General features: G+C 39.4%; 1 protein-coding gene across 2 annotated transcripts in view; it reads left to right on the forward strand.

Annotated features, from left to right (window-relative positions):
• DAAM2 (dishevelled associated activator of morphogenesis 2) overlaps positions 1 to 21,767 on the forward strand; it is a gene marked incomplete at both ends in the record, with an annotated part of 118,760 nt that overhangs the window by 19,581 nt on the left and 77,412 nt on the right. For both annotated transcript variants that reach the window (XM_080341335.1, XM_080341334.1), the window contains one exon: positions 3,950 to 4,039. In XM_080341335.1, coding sequence (XP_080197461.1) covers positions 3,950 to 4,039 — 90 coding nt within the window. The remainder of the gene's footprint in view (positions 1 to 3,949; positions 4,040 to 21,767) is intronic.

Below are 21,767 nucleotides of genomic sequence, written 5' to 3' on the forward strand. Positions count from 1 at the left end.
CATCCAAAGCATAGAAGTTACTACATTGCTGTTGGGAAACTGGCATAGGTGATGAAGGAGGGTGTTTCCCCCCTTTTGTTCTGACCAACAATTTTCTTGCCCTTCACATTTGCTCCCTGGGCATTTGGTCACATTGGCTTCTTTAGCTTGGCTGCAACCCCAGCCTTGATGACTGCATTCAGGGTTTGTAGTTCTTCCCCTTTCCTGCCAACCTTTGCAAGTCCTTTCTCCTTCAATAGCTGCTTGCTGTCACTAAGCTAACTCTAGGGTCTGAAGTTCTATGCACTGACAGATCTGTGTTTGTCATTGGGTCAGAATGACCTATTCATAGGCCAAATTGCCCTTCTGAAATTTGTTCTTTCTGTTGTTCCTCCTGCTTCACTCCAAGGCAGCAAGTTTCTGTATGTGCCTTCTGTTAGTATCGCTGGTCAGTATAGAAAAAAGATCTGCCTGATCCAGGAGCATGGAGTCATAGAATCATTTCAGTTGGAAAAGACCATCAAGATCATTGAGTCCAACTGAAACCTAAGTCTAGCACTAAACCATGTCCCTAAGAACCTCATCTCTATGCCTTTTAAAGGCACCAGGGATGATGACTCTCCCGCTTCCCTGGGCAGCCTGTTCCAATGATTCACAACCCTCTCTGTGAAGAATTTTTTCCTAATGTCCAATCTGAACCTTCCCTGATGCAACTTGAGGCTATTTCCTCGTGTCCTATCACTTGCTACTTGGGAGAAGAGACCAACACCCTCCATGCTACAACCTCCTTTCAGGTAGCTGTACAGAACCATAAGGTCTCCCCTCAGCCTCCTTTTCTTCAGGCTAAACAGTCTCAGCTCCCTCAACCACTCATCATCAGACTTGTGCTCCAGAGCCTTCACCAGCTTCATCGCCCTTCTCTGAACTCTCTACAGTACCAAAATGTCTTTCTTGCCCTGAACACAGTATTCAAGGTGTGGCCTTACCAGTGCTGATTACAGGGGCACCATCACTTCTCTAGTCCTTCTGGTCACACTATTCTTGATACAAGCCAGGATGCTGTTGGCCTTTTTGGCCACCTGGCATCTTCTTTCTTAGCTAGATCCAGGGGGTTCTTGTGCAGTCATGGTGGTCTTCTGATCCTCTTCTCTAGAAAGGGAGTGTAATGAGAGAGGTAATATGATTTGGAGGATTCCAGAACATTCATGCCTTTTGTATTTTGCAGGGATTTCTTGGTTATTTACAGGGGAGGATTTGATCAATGATATAGGTAGAGGGGGCCATGTAGGCCTTTTCAGTTCCTCCCATTCCTTTTTTCCTCCCAGTGAAGGAGCACACTTACAGCAGTCTGACTTCAGGAAAGGGTGTTGAAGAGCTTAACTGCTGCTTTGCATTCTGGAGAAGATTCTCTTTCCCTACTGAATACTCATGCCTGTTACCTGCCCATATGACTTGGAGCATTTTGCCTCCGAACAAAGGCAAACACTAGCTGTTTAAAAAGCAAAGGTAATCCATCCTTTATCTGCTATTTTCCAGTCAGATGTGTTTGGGTCTGCCTCTGGTGATCGCATTGTGCCTGAAACCCTGAAGCAGTTTCCTTGTTACTATGTTACCTGAGTTTATGTAATGATTTCTAATTCTTCTGGCTTAATCTACCCTTCTGAGTAACAATAAAGCAGGGTGTGGATGTGCTTTGTTCCCACTGGATCTTCCATGTTTTCAAACTACCTTTCTAGGCTTCTGTCCTGAAAAGAATGTCATGTTACCAGGATGCAAAATTACGTGACTGGAGGTTGCATATTCCTGTGGCCCCATTGAAGGCAGAGTGCTTTTTATGCCAGTGTCCAGGGCAGTGTCTAGAAGCTGTTAAGTGTCAGCATCCTGCTCTCTGGGTGGTTTTAGTCAATAGGAGCATTATTTTGATTAAATGGTTGTCTTGAACTATATTGGTTGAGATCATCGTTCAGTTTTGTGCACAGTTTCTGTGAAGAGCTTTTGCTGCTTGTCTGATCTGCAACCAGAGTCCAGAAAGAGCAGTATGGATTGGAAAGCCAAGTTAGTTACTCTTTATTAAAAGAAAGAAGGAAGGGGGGGTGGGGACAGGAAAGGACCAGGCCTAAGATCATTAAGCAGTTCAATAAAACAATAATAATTTTCCTAATAATTTAGCTGAGCCCAGGCAGCTCATTTCAGATGTGTATTTTGACCTCTTTGGTGATTCTTCCAAACCTGACATTTCTGATTCCCTGTCTGCTCCTCCTTTCCCTCCCACATGCTTGACCTCCAATAGCATTCCTTCACTTGTCTTAAGACCTTACGTGTAGATTCCCTCTCTCTCTCCCCAGGAATGTGATCCTGGCCTGAGCTTTCCAATTTTGTGTAGCAAGGATAAAACTCCTTCCCTCACTTGGCTGCCCCCTTGCTTGAAAACTCACCATAAACATTTCCACATGGTTTGCACTCTTTTTGCACAGCTAAAATTTTGTTTTTTTTTTTTTTTTTTTTTCTTTTCTGTCTTTAAACCTTTTCTTGTTTAAGAAAACCCTCCAGCTTCTTCTACCTTGGGCTGCTTAGCACTGACCTCACCTTGTTACTGTTTGCATTTCTTTTGTACCTTTTTGCAGCTGAAATCTCTATGGACTTTTAAATCTGTCAGCAGCCGCTACCAGGCTCAGTGTGCAATTTAGCTCACTGTTTTCACAAGTTTCCCAGCCCTGAACGCTTTCCAAATGAGCCATTGTTGGGCTGAGTTAAAGAGGTATTGTCTCTGCTTGTGCTAGATTAGTGTGGGTGCCAGAATCTGCATGTGCAGCATTCTTAGTGCTGCAATGTCATCTTGATATTGGACCCCTGGACACTTACTTCTCCAAACACTTTCAAATATATAGGAAAAAGAAAACTGTCAAAAGTGATTTATTGAAACATTATTGGAAGCTTGTCTTCATATTGCTGAAACTCTCGTTTAGACATCTTCATCTGCCCCTGCTCATGCAGGCTGCTTTCTGTGAAAATCGTTCTTATTTGTTTAATTCCTGTTAGCACCTGAAACTGGCAGCTGTGATTGGAGCCTTGTTCTGGTCAGTGCTGAATAAACACTGAGCAAGTAGCAGTTTCTGCTTTGATTTTAGGGACATGTTGTATAGGAAGAGAGTCTGTCGTTATTTACTTTTTAGAGAAGAGAAACCAAAGCTTGAGTATTCAGTGGTGTATCCAGAAGGAGCCTGTGACAGAGTTCGGAGTCAGTTCCAGATCATAGCATTACCCTTAATTTTACAAATGTTAGGTTGACTGGGCTCTAACGAGAAGTGTTCCACTGAACTCGCTTGTCTTAATAGAGACTGAATTTGCTGGTCTGTTCAACCTGATGTGACACTGTGTGGAGATATGTTCTATACGTCTCAAACACTTCTTGTCTTTTGCTGGGGACTGTATGGTTCAGAGGACAAGTACATGGAGAAGGATTTCAACTTGTAAGTTGCTATTGGCATTACTGCCACTAGACAACTGTCTTGTGACTTTGTTTGAAGGATACAGTGATTTCACTCATCTCCTTCTGTGGAAGACCAAGCTGGTACTGCAGGCCAGGAAAAAGGTGTATTGAATTTTTAGCCTTTCTCTAAAAGTCTTACGGAGTGTCTGTGTCATGTAAGCCAGTGCTTTAAATTTTTCAGTTCATACCTTTCATGTGGTCTTTCCCAGCCTTGGCTAATCATTAGTAATGGAAGTTTGACATGGGAGTTGTTCAGGCTGCCCCCCTTCATAGGTTCTGCTCTGATGGAGAGAACTTGTAGTAGCAAGGTAAAAAATATGAAACCAATAATCTTTGGAGTCTTCGGGAGCTACAAAGTTGTCTACCTTTTGATTGAAGGCTGGTCAACATACCTAGTGCAGATGCCTCTCAACCTACTAGAAGTTATGAACGCAACTGTTGACTGTTTATTTTTCTGTTTTTCTTTTTGGCAATCTCCAGGATGAATTGGATCTCACAGACAAGAACAGAGAGGCTATGTTTGCACTCCCTCCAGAGAAGAAATGGCAGATTTACTGCAGCAAAAAGAAGGTACTACTGTTGTCCTGATTGAAGTAGTTTACCAATAAATTCTGTGTGCATGTACATGATTACTGATTTACATCTAGATTTGAGCTACATGTTTATCTACTGTTTACTCAAGAACACGATGAAGTGATGTAAGGATTTTTGTCAGCATGAATATGGCACAACTTTCTTATAAGTACTGTATGCATGTGTGATTTCTGAAGAGAATGTTAACAGGTTAAAACCATACATTGTCCCACTTTGAAACTTTGTTTTGCTTCCTTTGAGCTAGAAGAAGAGCTCTCATGGAAATCCTTTAAAGAATTTTTTTTAAAGTTTCGTAGGTTGCTTAAAATAGAAAATGTCTTACTGAAATCTTTCAGGATTTTTTCAGATATCTGTAAAATACATAATAATAATGACATCTTAAAATCTGGTAGTTCCAAGTCTTCCAGAGCTTATAGGAAGTGTTCTGTATTACACTGGAAAGTGAAGAAGGTCTGCTTCTATTAATTTCCGTGTATTCAAGTGCTTCAAATTTCTGACAAACTGATGAGAGAGAGGCAGTAAGTTACAGGCTGATATATCACACTGGGTATTTTGTCACTGCCAGAATGGTAGCCAAGTGAATTAACAAGAGTTATCACTGTTGTGAAACTTGTAAAAGAGAAATTCCTACAGGAGTGGTGTAGTGGAAAAGTTTTTCTGCTCTAGGAAGGAAACAGACAGACAGAAACAATGATAACTCCAATTGCATGTATTCATTAACAATAAATATTAAGGGGAAAAGGTGTGGTGAGTTCATTAGTTTTATTTCCCAAATGTGCAAGTCATATTATGAGGGCATCAGTTTTTGTATGTAAGTATGCATAACAGAAGCTAACAGGGGATGTTTAGATTTCAATACTGAAGATGGCAGATTGAAACCCTGGTGATGGTCCTTCTGAAGTTGTGTTTGCTGCCTTTATTTCCTCAGGGGGTGAGGGAAAAATTAGCTTCCATACCATGCAATTAAAGAAAACATCAGTCAAAACAATCGGATGAGTGCTTTGCATGTGTGTTGCTTTTGTCTGAAAAGCATCACATAGGAAAGTTAATAGGGACAAATTAGTTACAGTGCCCCTGAGCCAGCGCTAATTCAGGAAGTGTGTAAGAGCAGTCCAGGCTCAGTTGTCTTTGGTGCTCCCTGCATTCTTCTTCCTGCTGGTACTTGCAAGTGGAGGGAAGGTGCAAGCTGCTGTGATTAATGTCTGCTTTACATTTTTGCTGGCCAGTTCAGCTGGCTTTTTCAGGTCTAGTGAGAGAAGTTCTATTTGTAGACATCTTAGAGAACCATGCGTTCTGCCTCCTGGATCAGGAAGGCTTGGCAGGAAGATTCAGGCTTTAATGTATTTAATATGTTGGTTGGATTCACTACATTACACTTTTTTTTTTTTTTCTTTTCTTTCAAAGCAGTGGATTTAATATAAGAATCTCAAAGGCCTCCAGGGTTAAAGAAGCTGCACACTGGAAAATCTGTATAATACATTTATAGTGCAACCTCAGTCAGCTGAACTCCAGCTATCCAAAATGATGTGCTAACTGGAACAGGATACTGTTGCCAGATGTCTATTCGTTACATTATAGATACTTTCAATTACTTGAAACCTTAACTGTCCAATATTATTCATTGTTTTCCTCATAGGCAGTGGGATGATAGGTGATGATATATCTCTCTCTCTAGCCTCTTACCTAATTCACCTCTCATCATTGTTTTAGAGTGGCAGAGAAGCTCGTTGCAGTCTCCCCTTTAGAGGAAACCTGTCTTTTCCCTGAAGAGTTTCTAATCTAATTTTAGCCACAAAGAGCCCAATTCCTCACTTGACAGAATGTTATCAGCCACCTAGGACAAGTTCCCAGAGTGCTCTGCCTTGCTGATGGTGAGTTCTTGGAGTTCCCTGGGAAGCAAGGTCTCTATGCTTCACAATGTGGCAAGTGAAAACACTATGAACTACAGAAAGTCAAGAAGTGCAGGTTCAGTCAACTGTTTGCGATCACTAATCTCAGATGCCTTTTTTAGTCTAAATATAATGGAAGGTTATGATTTCCTGATTTGCTCCAAAGGTGGCGAGATTAATGGACTATCTTAAGTAATCAAAGGGACTTGCAAAACTCAAGATTGATCATTGCTGTAGGCACACTGTCTGTTTCTCTTGGCAGTTAGATTTCGGATATAATCTTCTGTGGTACTTGTTCCCAATGCAGTGGCACAAAGTGAGTTTTGTATCAAAAAAACTCATTCCACCTGTTTCTGATACCAAGCCCTTCTGAAGAAAAGGGGGAAGACCTATGTCTGTTCATTTAAAGTTATCCCAGGGGCACAGCTTGCTAGTCAACATTCCACAGTACTCAAAAGAGATTCAGTTCCAGATTGAAATTTCATGAATGTGAGTGGTATATACAGAGGAACATTCCCACCGTATTATACAGCCATGCTTGCTTTGGTGACTTGACCATTCTATAATGGGTTCATATCTGAAAACACTAGTTATAAAAACAAATCACCAATGATTTTCCCTAAAGGAGTAGCTTCAGCTAGCAGCTCTAGTGAAAGTTTCACCCTCATTTGTGGAGTAGCTATTTGCAAGGAACAAAGGCTGCTCTGTCAGAAAACGTTGATGTGTTCTCAGTCTCAGTTGTCCTCTACCTTGCCATTAATCAGTACAGAGTGGACAATGAGAGATGCAGTTGTCCTAATTTGCATCAGAAGAATTACTAATCTGTCACCACTGATGGCACCCTGACCCTCCATCCCAAATGCCAGTACAACATGTTTTAGATTGCCTCTTTCTCTGTAGTATGAACTCCTCCTGATATCATATTGAGTTATTATATAAGTGAAGCCATATGTAGACAGAAGGCAAATAATGGTATCGTCCCCCAGTTCAGGTACTTTATTCTGGTTTTGTTTAGAATAATCTTCATGTTTCATTATCAGCTGAAATTTAGATTTACATAAATATGTATAATCCATTTCTGTAATTTCTTCTTGTAAAATTTTCTCGATTTCCTACTAGTTATATGTTTTGCAGGAATTAGATCAAAAACTAGACCATGCTTTCAGATGTGTTTGTTTGTAAGCTTCTGATGTCAAGGTTTACAACACTGCTGTTATTCAGTGCTCTTTTACTGGGAGCTGGTACTGAAGTACATAATCTCATTAAATACTGATCAAATAATGATATGGAAATACAAAAATGTGAGCTCAATTATGTCATCCCCCAAAGGGTAGAAAATGCAAGTATTTAACTGCTTCAGCATGCATTGCTTTGGATGCAACCTGTATTTCTAAGAATGAGGCCTCATTGTCCAGGCAATAGCTTATTGCCTTCCATACAATCCTACAGGTTCTTAGACTTATTGCTATTGGAAAATAAATCAAGTTGTTTTTATGGCCTTTCCTGCCTCCAGAGACTAATTTGTAAGCCTTCAGTTGAGCAGATTTTAGTAGGAAGCACACACATTTTGCAGAGTTAAAGAAGTTAAGAGTGGTTTTGTTTGGTTGTTTTTTTTGTTGTTTGGTTTGGTTTTTGGTTTGTTTTGTTTTTTACTTCTGTGTGTTTCTTTGAGGGAAATATTAGTAGCAAATTTCTTTCCAAAGTACAGTGAAACTGAACTAGCTGTATCATACAGTTTCTCTGCAAACAAACAAACAAAAGCAACAAAAAACTCAATCCTAATAACTATGTTGATGTCTTCCAGGTATTTTGGGGTTATTTTGTACTCATCTGATTTTAGTTGTACCCTAGAATAGCTGCTTTGAGTTAATTGTGCTTTGCCTACTCAAGGGAGATTATTCAGACTCGAGAAGTGGAGCAATAATCAGGGCACTACAACTTTCTGGAAAGAGGCATTTATGGCATCTGAAAAAAAAAAGAGTACATTCTTATAATCCTTAAATTGATTATAGGTTGTCTGTTATGGGAAACAGATCTAGAGAAAGGCTTCTCCACAATAACAAAACAGGCTTTAGAAATTCTGAGGAAAATCTTCTGAACCATACCCTGTAATAGTCAATATTGAGAACAGAGAATTTTTGTATGATTCCATCCCCTGCAATTTTTTTTTTATTATCTGTCCATTATATATTTCATCTGCCTGATTAATAAAAAGAACTACTAAACAATATGAGAATAGAGTCAGGAAACTCCTTGGTTCAAAGTCTTTGATTTAAATTGTTGTATAATTTCAAAACCTTGTCATTATTGTGTTTATATATAAATGCATTTCTCTCTGTCTGAAAGAAAGAGTAGCAAAGTTAGGAAGCTTTGTGGCAACGTTCTGGCCATGCCATCCTCTCCCACTTTTTACTCGCACTATATACACACATGCTTTGGCCGCATACAACTCTTCCCTTTTCCTTTAAGATAGTATCTTAAAAATCTGAATATATTTTCACTTTAATCACTGTTCATCCTTTCTCCTTGCTGCACCTATCTGTCTTCTAAGGTATTCTTGTAGGAATGGATTTTGTGGTGAAGTCTCCAGACTTGGGAGAGCTCACTGTAAGGAGCAGGAAGGATGGAATGGAAGGCACTTTTCTGCATTACACCATCATTAAGGAGTCCAAGCCCTCTGGACTGAGGTCACAGGTCAATGCTGAAACCAGTGGAGCTGCAGCCCAGATACCCTTCTGGAGAAGGTTTACACCTCTCCCACAAAGAAGCAGCAGATACTGCTGCATCACCTTCTGTTCTGCTCCCTTTTCTAACATAAGGGCTGCATCCAGCCGTATATTAAGCTTCAGAATGTCCATGGGAATTCTAGTAAGACTTCAACTTATGGCAGTTTTACTGCAGTCTTTTTATACCATTTGCAGCTCTATTTCACAAACTTCCACTTTGGTCCCATGCTGGCTCTCTAACATTAACGAAGATAGTGTCTACATGTCAGGTTTGGGATTTTTTTTTATGTCACCAGAAAAAGTATAGCTTAATATTGTGCAGGTGGATATAGGTAGTGTAAGATACTTCTGTTGTCCACCCTCATGCCCACACCTGCCTCCAGACTCTTGGAGAACTCTAAGCAAAATTTCCAATCCAAACCCACGCTGTATTACTGCCATAAACCCTGCTTGAAACCCAGCTACAGTTCCAGCTTCCAATGAATACAATTCACTCAATACTTTGGATTCATCCTCCTGATAAAGATATAAATAGAAAAAATAATTAATATGTATAATATACATTCATATATAGATGTGTGTGTGTGTATTAAAAAAAAAAATGCAGGAGGAATCTAAGCTGCTTTTGTAGCTTTTGATATAATTACCTTAGCCTACCAGGGATGGAACAGAAGATGGATGCAAATACAAAACCTGGAGTCCTCCTTGCTTTTGGGAAAAACTTACTGAAGTGAGTGAAATTTCCTGCACCTACTGTTCGTTTTAGGGTAGCTCTGTTATGTGTTTTTGCACCATGAAGTGTAGTTTCAGATTGGTTAAGATAGAGAAGCAGTTATTTCTCAGCTAAAGTGAACTAGCAGGGCTTTTCTTCCAAAACCCTGAGGTCTTTTATTTGCATTTAAGTCTTCACATGGAGGCTCTAACAACAGGAGGCTGTGTTACATTTGTTATATTTAGGTAGGAGGACTGCAATTCTTGTTGTAGGAAAGTTTGTTTCTTTGGGTTCCTACTTTAAAGCAGGAGATATACATGGAGATATTCAGAGGAAGATAGATATCCCCTACAGAAGGGAGAAAATGGATTTTCATCTGGTCTTATTTAGTGATACAATATAACAGATGAAGATCACACCATTGTGTTGTCTGAGTGTGAGTTTTTGGTTTTGTATTGTCTGATCTGAGCTATGAAAGCCCTTTAGGGTTCATCCTTTCTGTATGAAGAGTGCCAAAGCATGTGGTTGTCTCATAATATATGAAGTGGGTGGTTTGAAGTTGTATTGTTTCCCGTTCTATCTTGCAGTATTTTTTCCTCTTTGAAATACTCTTTGAGTCTGTTATTGATTTGAAATATTAAACTGTTTTGGTTATGGATTTATAGCTATAAGGAGCATATAATGTGTCCTTTATAAGTTCCCTTCTTTAAAGCTGTTATTCCACAGGCTGTATCTGGGAGCAGCAGACATGAACACACAAGATGATTTGCTGCAGTATTTGAGAAGCCATTTGTACGGAGTCTCAGTTTGATGGTGCTTGGATGTGGCTTCATGAGAGTTTTTCTCCCAGCTTTTCATGAAGTGTTTAGGGGGAGGACAGGTGGTGGAGGGCTTCTACGCTCTTCACCTGGGAAGTCTGAAAAACACACAGTTACATGTGATAACCTAAAAGAAAAAGCAGTTGATTGACAGTAGGAGACTGAAGAAGCTGTATGGGACTTGGAGTTCTTAGTGCAAGTGTATTGCTGGCTAAATTATGAGGATATCTGATGATCACAGAATCATAGAGCAAAGCCCACCCAAAGCCACATTGGAGCTGGAGAATTAGACTTTATCTGAAGTCTTCAGTGCATCAGAAAATTGTTCCTCTTCCTACCAAGGCTTTAGAAGTTTGTAGCAGGAGTTCAGCTCTTCAGTTAACAATATAATTTAAATCAGTATTCAAACTTTGAAAATGATCTGAACAACCAGTTCTAACTTTGAAATTAGCTCTGTTTTTAGCAGATCTCTTCTGCCCAAGGCCATTTCCATTCTGAACTTTTTTTGTGATTCACTGAACTGAACATAAATCAAACTAGAAGAGCAGCTGTATGACCCTATAAAGAAAGGGGGCAACAGTAAGGCTCTGTGCAACCTACTGTTTTCTGTGTTATGGCTATGAGACCAAGTTCTTGAAATAGGCTGAAGTAGAAGATGTTATTCAGTTCCTTCACAGTGCCTGGGATCCATGGTTGCTTTTGGTCTGAGTGACGACATGACTTCCTTAGCTCAGGATGCTGCTGGTGAAACCGTCTGAGATGTGGAATTTCTCAAATGACTTTTCTGAAAATAGACTTGCTTTCGGTTAGCCTATGGCTCAGTGGAAATCTCATAACACTGGTAAGTCACAGTGGGAGGATGTTTCCCTTTGCAAACCGCGACATTCCATCAGATGGATGGTTGGAAAATGCCAGCAGTTGTGGAGTTAACTTGCTTTTTTCCCACCAGCATCTGTTCCTTTTTCTGTTAACAGAATGACTTCATGCTCAGATGTTTGTGATGATTTGTTAGCTTGATGCTGACATTGGGCCATTCCAGTATCTTTAGTCTAGGTATGTAAGACAGGCGCATGGCTTCAAAAATTATTCTGTTATAAATGCAAGTAGGCTTTAGGGCAGTAAATTCAGAAACTCTGGCTTATGACAAGCACGGGACATAATAGGAAACAACAAAATGCAACAAGAGTGGAACTATTGCATCAAATACATACACTTCCTGATTATTGGTTTATTGGGTCTTTTCAGTGTGAAAGAGCCATTTGACTAATGGCACGTGTTAATGTGTGTTGCAGGCTGAAGTAGTAGCTCCCAAATTTGGGCAACATGGCTAATACAGTGTAAAACAAAGCCTAAAGCTATATACATTTCCTTCTACACCCTTTCATGCAGAGAATGTTTTCTTGCTAGAAGAATAAAACTTGAGATTCATATAAGACATCATCTCATTTTTTTTATAGTTCCATATAATGAATTTAGGCTTTTTTTCCTCATCTTACATAAATATAAATTGGTTGATGTTGACCCTATTCCTTGTCTAGGTCAGCATACCTGAGAAGAAATATTGGACATTAAGTTTCTGTAATTCTGTCTTCACAGTTTTTTTCCTTGATACATTCTCTTCTATAGCAAATACTCCACTCAATGTGGTTACTTTGAGAAACAATATAGTAGACTTAATGATGTGAGAGATTCCTCTTAAAAATTATTCTTTTTTCTTGGAGTCACTCTTGTAGTGGTTTAAAGGATGAATTTGGTGTCAAGGAGGCAAAAATGCTTGTACATTTCAGCTGATATACCATTATCACAGCTTGGAATTGTGATACCTAAAAGACCACATTGTAACAGACATAAGATGAGATAAGAAGTTTTTCCAAATTTTTCATTTTACTTAGTTTAAGTTTTCCACTCTGCGATGCTAACAGTTACAGACTCATTTATTTATCCTGGTATAAGAGGTTATTTTGTGTCAGGGCCTTGAAATTATGTATTTATTCCTGTAAAATCAAAAAGTCTTCTTTTCCCCACCCCCCGTGGGAACAGCATGCAATATTTTTAGTTTCTTCCTCCCTCTCCCTCCCTCTCTCCACAAGAAAGGTTAGCTGCTGCCTTCCCAGCTCTTTTGCTCAGATTGCTGAAGACATAAATGCCATAAACTTGCCATGGTATTGCTCAAAATATTCTGAGTATGTAGAATTTGGGTGTCCATCTTGCAGTTCTGCGTCTTTCAGGTGTGCTACTAGTGTTCCAGTTGAAGTTAGCACTCAACACTTCTCGAAAATGAAGCCCAAAATAATCCTGAGGTTACAGAGTGATAGTTGGAAAATTGTCAACATAATGCCTTATGCTGTATTTCGCATTTGGCTTGCATTCTGTGGGAGCTTGGGAGAACTCAGTGGTAGCAGATTTGACCCCACCATGGGAAAAAAAAAAAAAAAAAGAAAAAAAAAAAGAAAAAAGAAAACATTTATCCAGCTGTCATCCTACGAAAATGCTGTAATTTGCTGTACTTAAGGAACAAAAATAGTGGTGAGCAATCCAATTCTGCTCTATGGGAAGTACATGTAAATGCTGATTATGTGATTTAGTTGCTGCCACTGGATAATGTTCTGTGATTGCCTGTCCTCTTGCAAAAGTTCTGAGTCTCCGCAATTCAAGTATGTGTCAGTCCTGCTGATGGTATGCAAATAATAATAGTATATACTGTGTACGATGCAGTTCTCACCATTCAGATTAGACTTAGGTGGATAAGCAAGAGCAAAGAATATGTAAATAACTAGCATATTTCTCTGGTATGTGAGAAGCAGATTTGGCACAGACTAGGGCTCACTCTTCTCTGAATTCTGAATTTCACTGAATGCTCACCAGCCTTTCAAAAGCTAGTGAATACTGAGCAGAAAGAGCTGCTGAATTACCTGTTTTCTCAATGGAAAGTTTAGAAGGAGACACAGTAAATAATTGTTGCCAGGATCTAGTGACAGCCATGAAGAGAAGTAAGAAAGTTCCTTCTACACTTTCGAAGAGTTATTTAGTTTTCTTTACAGTCATCTGTAATTGTTTCAGCTACACATCTGAATCAAGGTGAAAAACACATTGTCTTCCATATTATTCAGTCGTCTGTTGAAAGTCACCTGGCATCCCAAACATTTTGCAGATGCAATAGGCAAGAGAAATGAAGGCTCAAAGAAAGAAAACAGTTTTACCTGAGTGCATGGAAAGGTGAAAGATAGACAAAGCAACTGAACTATACACTCCAATATTGGATTAGCAATTTAGAAGCCATGTTCCTCTCAGTCTGTATTTATTACCTCTATTCACCTGCCCAACAGCTCCTAACTTTACTGTTTTTTTCAATAGTGACTGGGGTTAAGTGAGGGAGACAAATAGAAAATATGTGTCTGCTCTGACCATCCAACTATCATCACTCTTTGTAAATGGCAGAAGTGAACTGGAACAAGCAGCAGTGTCACTGGAAAAACAGACAGTGGATGTGTTGTGGACAGTGAAGATAAACCTTTTAGAGTTTGTCAGTAACAAGTTCTGTGTGTGCTCTCAGAAGGACTTGTCCTAGGTAGTTGTGATAGCTCTAGTCATTGTGACCTAGATAGCTGTGCTAGCTCTAGTCACATGTGTCCTAGGTAGTTCCATGTGTCTTTGAGCATGGTTAGTGACATTTCTTTCCTATTATCAAGCACCATGCAGGGTGATTGCCATGAATGGTAGGTGACTTCATCTTCTTTAGAAAAGATTGTAAGCAGTTGCTTGCTGGAGATAAACAGAGTAAGACAAAAAGATAAACTCTGTGGCACTCCTGTGGCAGACAGGAGGCTCAGTTACGCAAGCTGGGCTCTTCTGCAGCTTTTCACATTGCCTAAGGAATATCAGGAGGAGGAGGAAAGGAGGCAAGGAAGGAGACGATCCAAATGACATAAATACTAGTGGCATAGAGATACGGGTGAATATAGTGCTGTTGGAACATGGTAAGCTGGATGGGTGAGGAAATGTCCTTTTTTGGTATCCACAGCATATCGACTCTAAGCTGAGCAGAGTTTATGCTATTTAGAATGGAAATGTGCACACAATTCTTCTATGTAACACAGAGGCAAAAGTAGTAGGGACAATGCAGAGCTTGGATGATAATGAAACAATAGAGTATGTTGTGCTGCTGCTGCTTTGGATTTTTTGGGACAGTGTCAGATCATGGGCTTCACCTGCCACAGGAATTACTGTAGAACCTTGACCCTGTCCTCAAGCTTGTCACAGGTTTGTGGGGACAGAGCTGTGGTTCAGGAATATAATCTAAGTCCACAGCCAAGCACCTGGAGAACAGGCTGTGTCCATGAGAAACATTTTGTTTTCTCCTGAAGACTCCCTAAGTAGAATGATCATGAACTCACATCCTGAATGGTAGGATCTTCCATAGTGGACCTCCAAAAAAGGTACACAGAATGGGCTGAAGGAAGGTAGGCTCCTAAGAACTGCTTCATTGGAAGGGCATGGAATTAATTAATTGCCTTATTGGCAGCTCATTGTTTAGATTATACGCTTGTCAGCTCCAAAATATCAGTTGATCGATCTGGAGCTTGTGAAAAGTAGACCATATAAGAGGTTTTAAACATGAGTATGGACTTCAGCTATAGAACAGAATAATATTTAGGCAGCAACAGAATCAGGAGAACATATCCAACATGAGATCAACTTCCATAACAAAGATAAAACATTCAGTGGAGGAACAATGTGTAATACCAGTAGACGTCAATTTGGCAAGTAAGCTTTGTCCTGAGAGCTGAGTGCACTGGATAATTGTGTGACTTCATCTGTATGTTTAAATAGTTATGTAAGCATAGGGACAAGTTGTCTTCTTGGTCACTGCACTATACCCATAAATTAATGCCTGGTGATGGTGGGATCCCCATTGTATCAAAGGGCTAAATACGTTTGAAGAGGTACAAGCACACTTGTATGATCTGTAAATGCGAAGAGAAGCCTGATGGAGTCAGTGCTGGCTGTAGGTTTACATGCATCTGTAATGAGGGGAATGATAAAAAAACAGCAGAAGGGGCAAGAGAAGAGAAGAATGGTTCTTAAAACTGAAAGTGTGCTATGCAACCTTGCTATAACTTAAGTTCCTTAAATGGGATTCTCTCCATCAGTAGTCTATATTAAGTCTCGTGCCAGACATGGTTATTGCAAAACTTAATCTTGGTTTAAACACTACAATTGCACAGTTCATTACAATCAGTGGTTGAGACTTGTGAGGTTTCAGAAATGTTAATTCTTATCTTCAACTCATAACATCACACCAACAACCTGCCGAGCATTGCATTCTGGTCCATTGTCAGTGAGAAACTATGTATCTCTGTGTCTGTATGCAATGGATCTGGCACATTTTCTGGAAGATACAAAATAAAAATATGGCCTTCATCTCCATTAGACTGATATCAATTAGAAGAAATTAATTTGAAGTGGCTTTGAGTGTTAGATGAGGTTGGAAATGACACACTGTGTGTATACAATGTGCAACTTCTAAGAGTTGCTATATCTATGGGTGCTTGGGAAGCAAAAAGTGGTGGATAGAATAAGTGGTTGAAAAGAAAACATATATTTATTGGGAAGTTTTCAAACCTGAAGTAGAGCAAACCATCTTTCAAAAATGACTGATAGTCCATTTTAATTTCTAAAGGCTGGTGAATTTCGGCAGCATTGAAGCTTCTCTCAGTATTATGAAAAGATTTCCAAGAAGGAATCCTCATTCTTCATAAATATATCCCTTTTTCACTTTTATGCTTTTAGACTTTGTTATATTTTCTGGCAGTGCATTCCACATTTTGGCAGTATAAGGCATTTTGTGATATGAATAATAATCTGAAGCCTTTGATTCTTTCTTTGAAAGGCTGGTTGGTAACCAGCATCAGAGGTCACTATTAGGTCTGTTAAGTTACTGGCGGCAAGACAGAGACCAGGCTAAATGAAGCAAAATCAACAAACAAACCAACCCCTCCACCCTGTGGTCTGTTAGGTAAAATATTCCTGTGTCGTAATCCAGTGAACTGGAAGCATGTATGGCTATATGTGACCATTATGAGAGGCAATTAGAACTCCTCAGTTGCATGCTCCAGCTGGTAATTGATGAATATTCTATTTTAATAAGTTATACAGTAGACTGCTTTTGTGGCAGAAGGATTATTGTCTGCACATCAATAGCTTCATTCCAGGGAGAAATGTAATGTTTGTTTTTCTCACTCTGGATAAATGTGCTTAAAAGGCTTGGATATAGCTCCCTCCCCCAAACTATGAGAACATTTGTGTAAATGCTAGTCATGGAGTCTGAGAAATGGAGCAGTGACCGCATCTGTCGAGTGAATGGCTCAGTCCTGTGGTCTGTCCTGTTTCAAAATTAGCATCTCTTGGGACATGGTTGGTTTTTGGAGGTGTAAACTGTCTGAAAAGCTTAGATGTTTTTTAGCTCCACTTCTAAATTGGCATTTCATCCCGCAGTAGATAAAACACATTTTGTGCTTTTAATGAAAGTGCTTTTTATTTATGCAACTTTGGCTGCTCTGAACTGAGACATAGCCAATAGGATGAACAGTGTGTTAATGAACAGGTAGAAGTTTTTCTGAAAGCCAAACTTCTCCTTAAAGTGAAGAAAAGTCAGCAAATCCATCGTGGAAAAAAGGGAGAATGGTGATTTGGATGAGAGTGTGGTACAAATTCAGTGAGGATTGGTTCTTGGCTGTGTTACAGATTCCCTGTGTAACTGGGAACAGTGTAACTGTCTGCATCCCATTTGCCCTGTTTCTGGTGATCTCACTGAGAGACTGAAAAACCTAATATGTTAATTTCTTCATGGACCTTTGACAGTGTAGAGTGCAAGGTGTTACATGATTGTATTGTATTCAGCATTAATAGCAGATGTTGCGATAAATTGATTCTTTTTTAAAAGTATCTGAAGAGAGAAGAGTAACATTTGTGGGAAATGAAGCACGAGTGATAACTATCTGCCACCTTCTGAGCAAACAAAACCCCCACCTTGTTTATAGTGGCCAAAATATTCATGTGGAGAGCCAGGGTCATGCACCTCAGTTTGAAACAGAACACGGACATGAGTCTGAATCCTACACATCTTAGATGAACGTTTTACCAGCTAAGTTGTTCTGCAGAGTGTTGAGAGGTCTTTATCCAGGAGGAGAGAACCTTTATTCAGCAAAGCTTTAATCTCAATTGACATAAGTCATGTTAAAAGTTAAAGTTTCATTGAACGGGCATAAAAAACCAAGCAAACAAACAAACAAATGAAAAAAAAAATACAGAGACTTAGCAAGAATGATTAGCATATTTCACAGTTTCCTTAAAAAGTATTAGTTTCCTGTAATGCCTTGAACTCCATGATTTATATTTTCTGAACTCTATGTTATGATGCTGATCCTTCATGCCAGCTAAAATAACCTGTTCTTCTGCTCTGTGAGGCACTAGAATGATGTGGGCAGACTGTTGAGAGGAAGAACCACACTAATCTTAATGTGGCTATTGCAGGAAAATGCAATTCTTTGTGATCCAAGTATAAACTTGAGCATGCAGTGTCTGGACATGGTACAGTGAACATTCTGGAACAGGATTCTATACTACCATAACCTCATTTCATATTCTTCATCTGTGTTTTCACGCTGTTTTTATTGATACAGAGAGGAGCTCAATGAATGGTATCATGGTTCCTTGCCCAAGAAAGAATTTAAACACACATTTTGCAGCACTGGATATGTGGCTTGTTCCCATTCTGCTCTGAACAGTGCAAAGCAGTAAGGCCAGCTGGCTGCAGGTCTGAAGAGATGGGTTTGAGAAGGAAGTGACGGTGCCAATGAATGGATGTCACCCCAATAACACCCATTCTTGTCATATGACATCTATAACATATGATGTATACTTGCATCTGTTCAAGTAGGAAGTGTTATTTTAGTTTGCATGTTAGACGGCTTCTTGAGTCATCAGCCTTGGCAATTTGTCACAGGGCAGTGTGTGCAAGTAGCGACAAAGTCCATGTAATGGCTGGACACCCAAGTATGCTGAGCATCTCCTGGTCCCAGGGATTTAGGATTTGTCTACATTACATAAAAACAACCTGATCTAAATAATGATGGAAATAAGAGACAGCTGGATTCAGCATCAGTTCAGTGTCTGTTCCGAACTTTGCCAGTGATTTCCTGGATGAGTTTAAATTGTCATGTCACCATATATGTCCCCCTGTCTCCATCTGCAGGAGAGAAGTGATAGAAAGTTGCTAATTTTTTGGATGCATTTATTAATGCTTTGACATGCTCAGATTTACAGAACACATTCCAGAGAACTGCTCAACGTTGTTTTGGTTCCCTTTGGTGCAGAGTAGAATACCAATGTGTCATCACTGGAAACTGAAACCCCATGCTCACCACAAAAGAGCTTCGGTGCAGAGAGTTACTGTTCAGGCTTCCCCTGCACTGTTTTTTTCAAGACTGAAACCATCTTGAAAGAAGCACCCACTATATAGACAGCATCTTTCATTTTCATGGTCCACTCAGCCATGAATATCTGGCATTTTCACACAATTTCTCTAACACTAGTGTTTGGTACTTCTTTCTACAAAGTTTTGCAACAAAGACAGTAGTCTATAATTCTTGATTATGCCTGTTACGGCAGTCTTTTATGGCAAATGCTTGTCCACTGACATAGCATCCACTAAAGGTCACTGCTCTCTAGAGAACAGCATGCCCAATGGATCAGGTCTCCCAGGAATCAGAAAAAGGCTTTCAGGATCAGCTGAGCTGTGCACACAATACTTGGTTTATTTTGTTTCATTTTAATTGGTTCAGATGGTCCAAATATTTGCAGAACTCCATTAAGTCCTATTTGGGATGAAGTCATAAGTTCCACTTTCCATCAAGGCATGGAGCCTGTCCAAATTAGTGTCAAAGCCTATATAATACCTTGGCTGTATGGCAGGCTTGTATAGTATCAAGATCCTGTTTTCACAGCAGTTACATAGTTGTTACTCCAGTGAAGAATGATATGGCCCCTTATAAAGTCCACAAGTTGACGTCTGTTTTTTAATGTAATATTTACACTATTCAAGGAGCTAAAAGAAGGCTTTACTTTAATAGATTCCTTCAGCTAATGTTTTCCCTTATACAGATGGGTTATTGTCTCCAGCTTTTAATACCTATGTGGCTTTGTATATTAGAGTCGTGTTTTTTGGTTTGGCACTTTTTTTTATTCCCCATCTCTGTGTCTCCTGGAGCAGTGGAAGAGTTTTGCCATTATCATCAAGTTGCCTTGCAGTTTTCTCTGAGGTTTTATTTGAGAGTTAAACCCCTGAATACATTAAAACCAAACCAAACAAAGATACCCAGAACCCTGTTGTTGCACTTCCCCCCCACCTCAACTCCCGCCACCCTAGCCAAATTGCTTTCTGTTGTTGACTTATATTCTTCTCTGTGAAAGGAAACACAGCACAGTAATTTCTTATCATGGGCAGAACTCACTTTAAGCAATTAAATGTTTTTAGGTTTTTTTTTGTTTTGTGTTTGAGTTTGTTTGTTTGTTTGTTTGTCTGTTTCCCAATTACTCTGTTACAGGTGTGAACTTGTCTCTCTTTTGAAAATGTTGCCCAGGTGATTGCTATAAATAACACTATACCACCTAATTATTTCATAGGGTTGGATAAAAATCTATATGTTCATCCCAAGTATAAGTACCTTCTTGGGCTTCATAATGGAAATGGAATGCCAGGTTTTAAGTACATGATCAGATTTATTTTGTTGAAGTAAAACACACTTTGACAGCCACCAAATTCTAGTCTGAACAGGGACTGTGGACAACCATTGAAATTAGATGGACTTTTCTGCTTAACAAGCTTCTGGGCCAAAACAACTTCAGAAAGTGGAGATTGCATACTGGAGTATCTGCTAAAATTTTTTAAACCTCAACAATGTACAGCTTCAGTCCAAGCTTTAGTTCAGGAAAAAAGCTGACACTTGCTGTGTTCCACTGAAACCAGTTTTCTTCCAATTCTGATTAAAAACAAGCCAAAGCATAGGACTTGCAGAGTTCAGACCAATTTTTAGTGGACAGAGAACGGCCAAAAGCAGAATATACTAAGGACCTTATGTCATTTGCCAAGCTAACCATATATACAGATATATTTTAGGGGATCAGAGTTTTCTTCTTCTTGGTTCTAATTGTGAAATTTCTAATGGTTTGGGTTCAAATAGGGAATTATTTAGAATTCTAATTTTTTTTAGTTTATCTATCCTGGTGCTCTTCAACCTGCGTGTCTAAACCAGACATCTGGAAAGGCTGGTTGCAACATTCCAACATTTATACTTCTCCCCCACCTAAAGAATTTTAAGGAAAAAAATGTAGCTCATTTTCAGATATGAAGGATAGATCCAGGCAGTCCTTAATTTTCATGTCTTTGTTATTTACTTGGAGACCAGAATAGAGGCAGGAGAAGTACATGGAACATACATATTTCCTGTTCTGACAATGATTTTGTCACCTGTACTCTGGAAACAATTACAGCTGTCACTTGGACTTTTATAATTCTACACAGAGAAAAATTTCAGAAGGGCATGTGAGCACACCTTGCAGCTGCAATTGGCGGCTCAACGTTGTTCCCTGCAGAATGACCTTACTTCACTACCTCTAGAGTAGCTCCCCATCTCTATCATTCACTTTGGAGATGATAAGATTATCTTACAAAAATAATACTGTATTTATCTTTTGTGTTTTAATTTATTTTTCCATCAGCAAGGTCATATATTGACTTTTGCACAGGAGTTTAAGGTTGGCCGAGTGTGGAATTGCTGTCAGGGATTGTAAATGGACCAGGGGTATGTCGATGCCTTAGATATTATACACAGAAAACGGCAGCAAAAGGCAGACTGCCAGTAACATGTGGTGTGGCAATTCTAACTAGCTATTGGTAGGGAGTTGCATATTTCTGTAATGTGCCATTTGACAAGGATTTGAGTCTATCAGATTCCTGCTGATTGTGGTCAGAAGAGGAAAGGAAGGAAAAGCAGAAAAACTTCCCACTTAATTTGAGAAAGGTCACCTTGTTTTTAATTCACTGTTTATTATTGTGAGGTGGTTGGTGCATAGCAACTGTGGATGTAGTATGTATCTCTTACCACTTGGTCAACCTCTCATACAGCAGTAGTCTACTCTATGCTGCTTTGTTTAAATGTGCTCTTCTTAATTGTTCAGTTGACTGCAAGGGCTGAATAAATTGTTATGGTCTGTGCAGGATCTGTCCGTATTGCAATCCTTTGCTAGATGGGGACAAAGCTGTTTTGTCATTATCAAGAATGGAGATATTCCTTTAGTTTGCATGTTGAAAGATGAGTGGAACAAAGAGTGGGGAAGGAAGGATCCAAGTCTTAGTTGTTATTTTGTTTTTAATTCTAAATATTAAGATTTTTTTATTTGTGCAGAATTGTTGCCATGTGTTGGTATGTAACCTGACAGGAATTTGTCAGGTATTAAGGTGTTTTCTGCATGTGGCTCAGCAGGGAACATGTAGAGCTA

This window comes from Nesoenas mayeri (genome assembly GCF_963082525.1).
Source record: "Nesoenas mayeri genome assembly, chromosome: 3".
Lineage (NCBI taxonomy): Eukaryota > Metazoa > Chordata > Aves > Columbiformes > Columbidae > Nesoenas > Nesoenas mayeri.